General features: G+C 39.9%; 1 protein-coding gene across 1 annotated transcript; it reads left to right on the forward strand.

Moving 5' to 3' along the window:
• Nucleotides 1-7265: 7265 nt before the first annotated feature.
• Nucleotides 7266-8155, forward strand: GNPDA2 (glucosamine-6-phosphate deaminase 2). Its single transcript, XM_074227475.1, is given in 3 exon segments — nucleotides 7266-7387; nucleotides 7490-7943; nucleotides 7946-8155. Coding segments are annotated over 3 exon segments (762 nt in total). The 3' UTR covers nucleotides 8132-8155.
• Nucleotides 8156-11556: the final 3401 nt, after the last annotated feature.

The following is an 11556-nucleotide window of genomic DNA, read 5'->3' on the forward strand; positions in this document are numbered from 1 at the left end:
ATACTGTGTAGCACTGCACAATTTTGTAATCCCAATTCTGTTATGCCAGTGAAAAAATAAATCTGTTATTTTAGTTATCTACTTTACAGAAATACAACTTAAATAGAGTAATAGCTCATGGGTATGAGTCTGGGTTCGGAAACCTATTAACTTCAGTTTCCTCATCTTTATGCAAAATCTCTTGTAACCTCCAACCCTCTGTAAATGTAACTTCTTAAGGTAGCCTTTTTTCAGGTGGTGAGATATCCTGATATCCCTTATAAAATAATATGAAAAAAGAGTTCAAAACCCTCCTGGTTGCATTCTAAATTCATTTTTAAGGCTAGCAAAAACTAACATGCCATACAACAAACAGAAAAACCAGCCAAGTGTCAGTAAAACCCAGAGGCCTGCCTGCTAATTGGTATTTCCTCATCTTCCTGCTGGGATCTCCCCTTCAAGCTGACAACTTTTCACAAACAATTCCCTGCCATGCTTTCATAGGCTATTTATACTCCTCTCTGCTCCAGCACAGGAGCATATCCCAACATGTCAAACTTAACGAGTGCGCTCAGAGGAGGCCATCCAGATTAGGGGGAAAACACATGTCCTGATATCTCTGACACACAGTGGGCAATCATCAAGAGTCCAAAGTCACTGCCTCTTCTCCTTTGAAGTGTTCATCCAACCCCAGGTGGAAAACTTGGCTCCTTGTTCTTGTTCAGATACATTATCAAGTAGATCAGGAAATGAATGGACAAAAATGATTCAAACTGCTCAAGATAATAAAGTGGCATCCTCCTCTTTGTCTTGCCTTTGGAAGCACTAAAATGGTAACAAGAACTGAGCTATTTCAAAAATTGGTGGAGCGATGCTTTCATTATTTTCCATGAAGTACTAACAGCATCACTTCAAAGAAGACAATAGGAATGTCCATTCCAAATCTTCCCCAGTAAGACATTTAGGAACTTAATTAAAATGGAAGAAATAAAAATGTGAGGTAAGATAAGATTCCCTTCAGTGCTTATTTGGGAGAGGAGATGGCCATGCTCGCGAACCAATTTTCCTCCTACCTACAGTGATTTTTTTTAAAAAAGATCCTTACCAGATAATGAAGGTCTACATTTCCCAAAATATTTGTGATAGGAAAAAATATGTTTTCTGAAACTTGAGCAAATGAAAATCACAGGGTTAGATTCATTTTTAAAGAGGAAATAATTACATCAGATTAAACACAAAAATATTCTTCACTTTACCTACCAACTCAATTATTAATTTCAGAGAGAGCTCTGGAAAGTGAATTGTCCCTCTTTCTCATTAAAGAGTTTGTTTAGATGGCCTTGAGCACTTCCAGAAAGTGTTCTCTGATTAATACTATTCAATTTCCAGCCTTTAAAGCTAGCTATGATCCCATTAACTTCTATATGTATTTTAGTTTATAAGGGGCTACAGTCTTTCCTACATTTATTAGAAACAACTAGGGGCCACAATGGAGAGATTAGTGTGCCCGGAGTTAAGAAAACTTCAATTTAAATACAGCCTCAGACCCTTAGTAGCTACATGACCCTGAACTTACAAAGTCTGATGCATTTTCCTCAACTGTAAAATTGAATTATTATTTGCCCCTATCTCATGGGTTTATTGTGAGAATCAACAAAATAATTTTGTAAAGCATTTGGTACCTGGAGAGCAACATACCTTTACTTTACAACTTAGCTTTACTTCTTTCATATTTCATTGACAGTGCTAATGAAATGTAATGATACAGAAGGTTGAAATCTTGACTTCTCTCTTCAGTTTCTCTGGTGAATTTGTGTTATACTCAATTCTGTTAGAGCATCAGCTGTCCATTGCCTACAGCTGTCTTTACAGCTGTGGTAGTTGAAGTGAGAGAGGCATATGCCAACCACATTAGCCAAAGACACTAAGTATTCCTGCACTTCCATCCTGACCAGCTGGCTAGTTTCTCCTATCCCCAACCTCTTAACATTCACTACCAATTACTAAGCTGGTCTTCTCATAGACAGCATAATTTCTATAAAGAGAAGTTCCTGGGAAAGCTCAGCTGTGTAATAAGTATCTCAGAGATAACTAGGCATGGTTCAGAAGTTAGAGGGCATTTTTAATTGGACCAGATGCATGTTGTCAACTGTATTCTGTGGGAAAACCTTAAAAGCACATAATGAAAGTGCCAGAAGGGAAAAACATAAACTGAAAAGATATTAATTTGGGCTGCAAGCTCTCATTCTCTTTTATGCCCCATTGTTCATACATGGGTTTTTTCTCTAAATTGATGTTTCTTAAGTCCTTTTGTGTGCCATGAACTACTTGTCCGAATGTATTTAAATACATAACATAACAACATGTAAGATTATAAATATAACCATTTCTTTTGAGAGGCAAAGAGAGAGAGAAAATAAGAGGGAGGGAGAGTGAAAAAAGAGAGAGGGAGAGGGAGAGGTGAGAGAGAGCAAATTACCTCAGGAAACCAAGTTTTGAAATCCATGCCGTAGTTCATATCAACAAATAAAATATGTGATGTGGAAGAAGAGAAGATAGTTGTATATGGACATTCTGAACAAAATGTATATCATGCCCCAAGGGGGAAAAATATAAACTGTGTTCAGTTTCTTTATACCATAGACTTGGTGATGAAAAATTAAGTGTACTCAATTATACTGATATAGTGCTTTAAAGTTTGCGAAGTGTTTTGCATGGTATCTAATCACTTTTATTTTTAATTTTTATAAATCGAGTCATGCTACTTACAGATTGTAAATATATTAGAGAAAGCATACTTATGTGAATCATAAAATCTTAAAGTTAAAAATAATATTATATTATTAATTCTTTCATTCACATTTGATATATGGGTAAATTAAATGACTAGCCCAAAGTCACAAAATTTTAAGGGGGGGAAACCCAGTAATGAAAAAAAAATCCAACTTGTTTTCTAGCTCCCATTTTTATGTATTTTCTGAAAATATCAGTTCTCATATAACCCAGTTCTCATAGAAATATGAGGTCCAGAATAGGAAAATGATGTCCAGAAAGTTAATTCAACTTACCCAATGTTACTAAGGTAACTAGAGATTGCTACTCTCTAATTCTCCATATATCATGGCATTTTAGGAAGTTATATATATTTAAATAATGAAATGTAAGGGACTGCTAGGTGGCTCAGCAGATAGAGCACAGGACCTGGAGTCAGGAGGACTTGAGTTCAAATCCATCCTCAGATACATGATACTTGCCTAGCTGTATGACCTTAGGCAAGTCACTTAACCCTATTGCCTTACAAAAATCAAAAAAAAATATGTATCAAGAGATGTTGAGGGAGACAGGAGAGAGTATACTCTTGGCAAGTCAGACTACTACCATTATCTCTTTGAATACCATCTTCCATCAAAACTAATAGACATCCAACTCTCAGTCCAAGATTCTTAAGGATATCAATGCCACCCCAAAAATAATAGTTACTTTAATCCATCCCCCACAGCCATCACTGAAAGGAGAAATCATTGTGGAGACGGGGCCCCTCTTCCTTATTATCAGTAGAAATAAACACCTGACAAGTTGTCAGATGGACCCAGTGGCCCTAGAAACAGTTGTATCCTTCCAATCACTGGTCCTGCTTCTAGTCTAGCTGTCATCCAGGGAAATAGCTCATGTAAGAGGGAGCCCCAACAACTGCCAACCAACTACAACCCACAGAGAAGGCAATCCAAAAAGCAAGGCGCCCTGAAGGAACACAAGTAACAACATATACCATGCAAGTTAAACAACCACCACCACCCGGACAAGTAGATATGGAGTGGTTAAGACCAAGAGTAGGAAAATATCAGCCGAGGAAAATAACTAACAAAACAAACTTCCTGATCCTGAAGGAAAATATGAAAAGGGTGGGAGAGAACAAAATAATTAGAATATAAGATGTGTTAGAATGCCTTTTAGATAATTATTGTCTAAATAAATTGAATGTAATAGAATATGAATGAAATAGCTTATATATCCAAAAACATTTATTAAAAAGAGATTTCAGAATTTTATGAGTACTATAAACAGATGAGCGTAAAATAATCAGAACTAAGAGAATAATTTATTTAAAAGAAGAGTGACATTGAAAAGAAAATCAACTTTTAGAACTTTGATCAATGCAATGTCCCTGGATGAACTATGATGAATAATATTACTCAGCTTCTGATAGTTTGGATATAAATCTTGTTTATATTAATTTCGCTTAGCTATGTTTATTTGCTGAAATGGTTTGTTTTTCTCTTTCTTTTGCTCTATTTTAATTGAAGAGACTGTTTGGAGGTTTAGAAATTCACTATAGTGATGCCAAAATAAAACTAGATGGTCATGCTATCTTTTTTCCCTTTAACTCACAGAAGAGAGCAGAAGGAGATTGGGAAAAAAAAACAGAAATAGAATGTTTTTTAAAGTGGCATAGAAGTTGATGTGATTCCTTTTAAAGAAAGAAGTTTACAATAGATTTATACCCCAATTTGGATGCTCTTTTTGTGATGTGCTGTATACATGGAAATGTCTTCTTTGTTTGTGTTTAAATTCAGAGTAAATAGAGGCAGAGAGAGAGAGAGAGAGAGAGAGAGAGAGAGAGAGAGAGAGAGAGAGAGAGAGTTAAAGGGAGATAGAAACAGACAGTTGTTGTTTGGTCTTTCTAGCAATGAGATTCAAATAAATTAATAACCAGTTCTCTGACACTCAGGGTGGCGTAGCTAAGATGGCAGCAGGATAATAACCTTTCCTATAGGAACTCTCTTCCAAAATATTCCAAAAACCTTAAAATTATGACCCTAACTAAATGAATGTCAGAATCCACAGAAAGATCCAGTGAGGCAATTCTCCAGCCCTAGGTAACCTGGAAGATGGTGGGAAGGCTCTGTTCCATGGGGTTGCAGGGGGCCACAATGCAGCTAGGATCACTGAGTCAGAGTGAAAGAGCTTCAGCCTTCTGGGATCAGCTCCACGGTACCTGGGTCCCTGGGAGCCCTGACTCCTGGCAACAGAAGCAATTTTCTGTTCTGCTACCCCAGGGAACACCAAGTACAACTTGGAAGATCAGCAGGGAGACCTCTGCCAAAGGGAGCATGAAGCACAGACCAGCGTGGCCCTCCTCAGTGCAACTGAGCCCTCAGTGCATCCCACATCCCAGAAAATGGAAGCAAGCCTGTAGAGCTACCCAGCAGGAGCAGCCCAGCAGGAACCACCCAGGAGAGAGCCACCCAGCAGTTGCTTCCAGATTGCCCAGGCCATGGAAGATAAAGGAGTGGAGGGAGACTATTAAGGTTTCCCCTCTGTCCCTGGGACAGGACTCTGGGGCTTTGTATTTCAAACCTTGGTCACAGTCTGGGCCCCCATTCTGTCATAGAGCTGGAACCCTCCTCACAGCCCCAGGACAGAGGGGTGTCCTTGTGACCATGCAACAGACCAGGAGAGCAGACACAGCCTCACATACCGAGGTCCTTGCGGGGCTGTCATAATAATACTCAAAAGCTCAGGATGCACCCCCAAAACTAGGCCCAGACTAGGGAAATGAGTAAACAGGGAAAAAAAAGGAACCTGGTCATAAATAATTATGTTGGTCTAGTGGAGGATCAAAATACACACTCAGAAGATGACAAAGTCCAAGCCTCTGCATCTAAAGACGCTAAGAAATATAGAAGTTGGTCTTAGGCTATGGCAGAGATTCAAAAAAAAGATTTTGAAAAGCAAGTAAGGGAGGTAGAGGAAAAAGTGGGAAGAGAAATGAGAGAGGTACAGGTAAAAAAAAAAGGAAAACCAAGTCAGTCAAGGAGATCCCCCCAAAAATGCTGAAGAAAACATGTTAAAAACCAAGTTAGGTCAAATAGAAAAAAAAACACTGTCCCAAAAATTAATGAAGAGAAGAAGCAGAATGGGTCAGATGGAAAAAAAGATAAGAAAGCTTTTTGATGAAAACAGCTCTTTCAAATGTAGAATGGAACTAAAGGAAGCTGATGATTTTGCAAGGAATCAAGAAATAATAAAAGAATATCAAAAGAATAAAAAAACTAGAATAAAAACGTTAAATATCTCATTGAAAAAAACAACCGAGTGGGGGGGGGGGGGAGCCAAGATGGTGACAAGAGAGCCACATCTCTTAGAAGCTCTCTCATAAAAATTTGATACTAAGGACTCTAAATAAACTTTCCAGAGACAGAACCCACAGAGGGACCCAGTGAGGCAGTTCTCCTACTCAAGGTAACCTGGAAAAGAGCAGAAAGGCTCTGCTCCCCGGGGTTGGAGGGGTGGCCCGCCAGAGGGGTGGCCCACCAGAGCGAAAGAACTTCAGCCTCCCGGAGGCAGCCCCAGGGCACTGGGGGCTGTGGCTCACAGCAGCTGGGGAGTCTCCTGAGCTATGCCCCAGGGAGCACCAGGCACAAATTGGGGAATAGCAGGGGACCTCTGCCAGAGTGAGGACATGAAACCCAGCCCTCAGGGCACACAGCAAGTAACTTGGTCTTTAGGCAGCCCAGATTCAGGAATAGAAGCAGGGGGAGCCAGTAAGCAGGAACCCGCAGGGCATGAGCCCATTGAACCTAGGGAGGGGAGTGAAGAGAGAGACTGCCTAGCCCTGCCCCTGGAACAGGACTCTGGGGCTCTAAACACATTCAGATCCTGATCACAGTCTAAACCCCCCATAGAACAGCTGGGGCCCCCTCCACCTCAGCCCTGTGGCAGAGGGGTCGCATATGGTCATTCACAGACCAGGAGGGAGGACAGAGCCTCACACACTGAGACCCTTGTGGGAGTGTCCCAAAAGCTCAGGAAACACCCCAAAACCAGGCTCAGGCTGGGAAAATGAGCAAGCAGTGAAATAAGAGGAATACCATTGAGAAATATTTTGCATATGAGCCCAAGAAGGATCAAAATACTCAGTCTGAAGATGAGGAAGCACAAGCTCCTGCATCTAAAGACTCCAAGAAAAACAGAAATTGGGCTCAGGCTATGACAGAGCTCAAAAAAGACTTTGAAAATCAAATGGGGGAGTTGGACGAAAAACTGGGAAAAGAAATGAGAGAGATGCAGGAAAAACATGAAAATGAAGTCAGCAGCCTAGTCAAGGAAATCCAAAAACATGCTGAAGAAAATAGCATGCTAAAAACCAGCTTAGGTCAAATGGATAAAACAGTTCAAAAAGTTATTGAGGAGAAGAATGCTTTATAAAGCAAAATTGGCCCCAGAGGCCCAGGCAGCGTGGGAGTGGGTGGTGCAGGAGTGGGCAGCAAGGATCAGAGGGCACGATGAAGCTCATCATTCTAGAAGATTACCTTCAGGCTAGTGAATGGGCTGCCAAATATATTAGAAATCAAATTATTCAGTTTGGTCCGGGACCCAATAAGTATTTCATTTTGGGACTTCCTACAGGGAGTACTCCTCTTGAGTGCTAGAAGAAGCTGATCCAGTATTATAAGAATGGGGACCTCTCCTTCAAGTATATGAAGACATTTAACATGGATGAGTATGTGGGCCTCCCACGTGATCATCCTGAGAACTACCATTCTTTCATGTGGAACAATTTCTTCAAGCACATTGACATTCGCCCTACAAACACCCATATCCTTGATGGAAATGCAGCTGATCTGCAGGCAGAATGTGATGCTTTTGAAAAGAAGATCAAGGAAGCTGGAGGGATTGAGCTTTTTCTTGGAGGTATTGGTCCTGATGGGCACATCACATTCAACGAACCTGGCTCGAGTCTGGTGTCTAGAACTCGAGTGAAGACTCTGGACATGGATACCATCCTAGCCAATTCCTGGTTCTTCAATGGAGATCTCTCAAAAGTCCCTACGATGGCTCTGACTGTGGGTGTAGGTACAGTCATGGATGCTAGAGAGGTTGTAGTCCTAATTATGGGAGCCCACAAGGCATTTGCACTGCACAAGGCCATTGAGGAAGGGATTAGTCATATATGGACTGTATATCTGCCTTCCAGCAGCATCCCCATGCAGTATTTATGTGTGATGAAGATGCTAAACTGGAGTTTAAAGTGAAAACTGTTAAGTATTTCAAAGGGTTGATGTTTGTTCATAACAAACTAGTGGAACCACTGTACAGTATAAAAGAAACTGAGAAAAGTCAATCTTCAAAGAAACCATATAGTGACTAACTTGCCCTTGGAACCAGATGTCTAATCCCCCAAAGACATATAGACTTTGAGGGAACAGGTCTTTAGAGAAAAAAATTTATTTCATTGATCAGTCCACTCCAATGTTTTATCTGCCTTTGATGAAAATGAGTGTACATGAATATTCTGTATTCAGTAGTAAGGGTTGAAGCTTACAGAAATGGGTGTTTTATACTGTAATTTGATTTTCTCTGAAGTATGTTTTACTTATTTTCTACCTAAATAAGGGAAAATGACTAATACAGGTACCCTCAAGGCACAGGGAGAGAGAAAAAGAATGGTAGCATGAAAAAGTAGACCTGGAGAGAGTGGGCATTTTGGACCTCAACAGGATTACAAGTATAGGTAGGATGGGTAGTCTTGCTTCTCTCTCTTTCCCAGCATACCCTTCACTTCTTAGAGTTGGGTTTAGTAGAACAAAAAGAATGTTTCACTCTTAATATTTGTGACTACAAAGCTAAACCTTTCACTTTGTGGTCATGTAATATTCAATCACTATAGACAATGTATAGGGCACTGTGGTAGATATGACAATAGACTTGGTAGACTGTCCTCTACTCCCTAGGATCTTTCTCCATTAGGTGTGACTAGTCATATACCCCAGTGTTATTTCTCTCTTCACTGTTGCTCATTCCACTCACTCCTATGTGCCTATGAAAAGTTACTACTGACTCCTTTATTGGGGAAAAGAAATTTTGCGAGTGATTCAGGTGCCTCTGACAGAACTTTTTGAATACTATATTTTCTACTTGTATTTCAATTGTAGCTAATATGAGATTAGAAAAAATTCTGTTTTAAGCTGATAGATAAATGGATTTGTTTATAATGTGATATTTTCTATTAAATTCAATATTTTCAAATAAAAAAAAGAAAAATTGTCCAGATGGAAAAAGAGATAAGAAAACTCTCTGAGGAGAACAAATACTTCAGAGAAAGAATGGAACTCAGATTGATGAATTTATGAGAAACCAGGATTCATTACTTCAAAACCAAAAAAATGAAAAATTGGAAGAAAATGTGAAACATCTCATTGAAAAAACAACTGATATGGAAAACATACTTAGGAAAGATAATTTAAAAATTATTGGAATACCTGAAAGTAATGATCAGGAAAAGAGCTTTGACATCATTTCCAAAGAATTACTACAGGAAAATTGCCCTGATAATCTAGAAACAGAGGGCAAAATAGAAATGGAGAGAATACACCAATCACCCCAAGAAAGAGATCCCAAAAAACCAACCCCTAGGAATATTATAGCCAAGTTCTAGAACTCCCAAGTCAAAGAGAAAATATTACAAGCAGCTAGAAGGACACAATTCAAATATCATGGAGCTTCAGTCAGGATCACACAGGACTTAGCAGCAACTATGCTGGAAGTTCATAGGGCTTGGAATACAATATACCAGAAGGCAAAAGAGCTTAGAATGCAACTGAGAATCAACTACCCAGCAAGGCTGAATGTCCTCTTCCAGGGAAAAAGATGGACTTTCAACGAACCAGGAGAATTTCAAATGTTCCTTTTGGAATGGCCAGAGCTGAACAGAAGGTCTGATCTTCTGATACAGGACTCAGGTGAAGCATGGAGATTGGAGGAGAGGGGGGAAATATGAGGGACTTAATGAGGATGAACTGCATGTATTCCTGCATAGAAAAATGACACTGATAATACTCATATGAACCTTCTCAGTTAATAGAGCAGGTAGAGGGAGCTTTTATAGTTGAAGCACAGGAGAAAGCTGAATTTGAAGATAAAATATGGTGTAAAAATGGAGTCAATAAAAAAAGGGGTAATGTAATGGGAGAAAGAAAAAGGACAGGGGGAAAAGGCCAAGATATCTCATATAATAAGTTTTTTTCTTTATTACAATGAGCTATTGCAATGATATGGAAGGGGAGAAGGCAAGGGGTAATGAGGGAATCTTAGCTCTCATCAGAGGTGGCTAGGAGAGGAAACAGCATATATACTCAATGGGGTATAGGCATCTGGAGTAAGAAGGAGAGGGGGGACAGGGGGAAGGGGGGATGTGAATGATGGAGAAGAGGATGGACCATGGGGGGAGAGTGGTCAGATATAACACATTTTCCTTTTTACTTCTTGCAAGGGTCTGAGATTGGATGGCCTGTCCAGGACCATAGGGCCAGGTGGATGCTGGGCCTAAGGGGTGGTAGGGGGACTCATGGCTTCTTGGACCCAGGACCAGGGATCTGTCTGCTGTGCCACTCAGATACCCTACAGCAGAGTCAGAGTGAAAGGAGAGAGAAAATATAGTACATGATAGTGGAGAAATATGAAAGGAGGGAGTTGTGATCAGCAATGGCAAAGGAGGAAAAATATGGAAGTAACTTTTGTGATGGACTTACCATAAAGAATGCGATCCACCCACAACAGAGTTGTTGGTGTTGGAACAAAGACTGAAGCACATTTTTTATTATTATTATTTTGGGGGGGTGCTGGGCAAATGGGGCAGGGTGGCCTGCCTGGAGCCGCATAGCAGGGTGATCTTTGGGTGTCTGAGGCCAGATTTGGACCTGGGTGCTCCTGGCTCAAGGGCCAATGCTCTGTCTGCCACCCAGCCACTCCTACTATTATTACTATTTTATTTTATTTCAGGGTTTTTTCCTTTTTTTTTTTTGGTTTTTGCAGGGCAGTGGGTTTGGGGTGGCTTGCATGTCGCACGGCTGGGTGATTGTTGGGTGTATGGGGCTCAATATGAGCTCGGGTGCTCCTGACTCCAGAGCTAGGGCTCCGTCCATTTCGCCACCTGGCCATACCTACAATTATTACTATTATTTTTTTAATTTTAATTTTTTTCTCTCCCCTTTACTTTTTTGCTCAAGCGACTCTATATTTTGTGGGGGGGGAGGGGGTATTCAGATTACTCTTAAACAAGAATATTTTATTAATGTATAAAAAATTATTTGTACAATAAGAGAATAAATAAATATTAAAATTGAGATAAAAAAACAACCAACCTGTAAAACAGATCCAGAAGAGACAATTTAAATATTATTGTGCTACCTGAAAGTCCGAATCAGGAAAAGAGCCTTACTTCCTTCATTTTTAAAGAATTTCTACAGGAAAATTGCCCTGATATCCTAGAAGCAGAAGGTAAGATAGAAATCGAGTGAATCCACTGATCTCCTCTGGAAAAAGCCCCCCCCAAAAAAAATAACCTATGGAATATTATAGTCAAGTTCCAGAACTCCCAAGTAAAAGAGAAAATATTACAAGCGACCAGAAGGAAACAATTTAAATATTGGGGGCTGCAGTCAGGATCACACAGGACTTAGCAGTATCTACATTAAGGGTTCATAGAGATCAGAATATGATATTGTAAAAGGCAAAAGAGATTAAAATGCAACAGAGAATCAACTAACCAGCAAAACTGAACATACTCTTCCAAGG

This window comes from Macrotis lagotis, chromosome 3 (assembly GCF_037893015.1).
Source record: "Macrotis lagotis isolate mMagLag1 chromosome 3, bilby.v1.9.chrom.fasta, whole genome shotgun sequence".
Classification (NCBI taxonomy): Eukaryota; Metazoa; Chordata; class Mammalia; order Peramelemorphia; family Peramelidae; genus Macrotis; species Macrotis lagotis.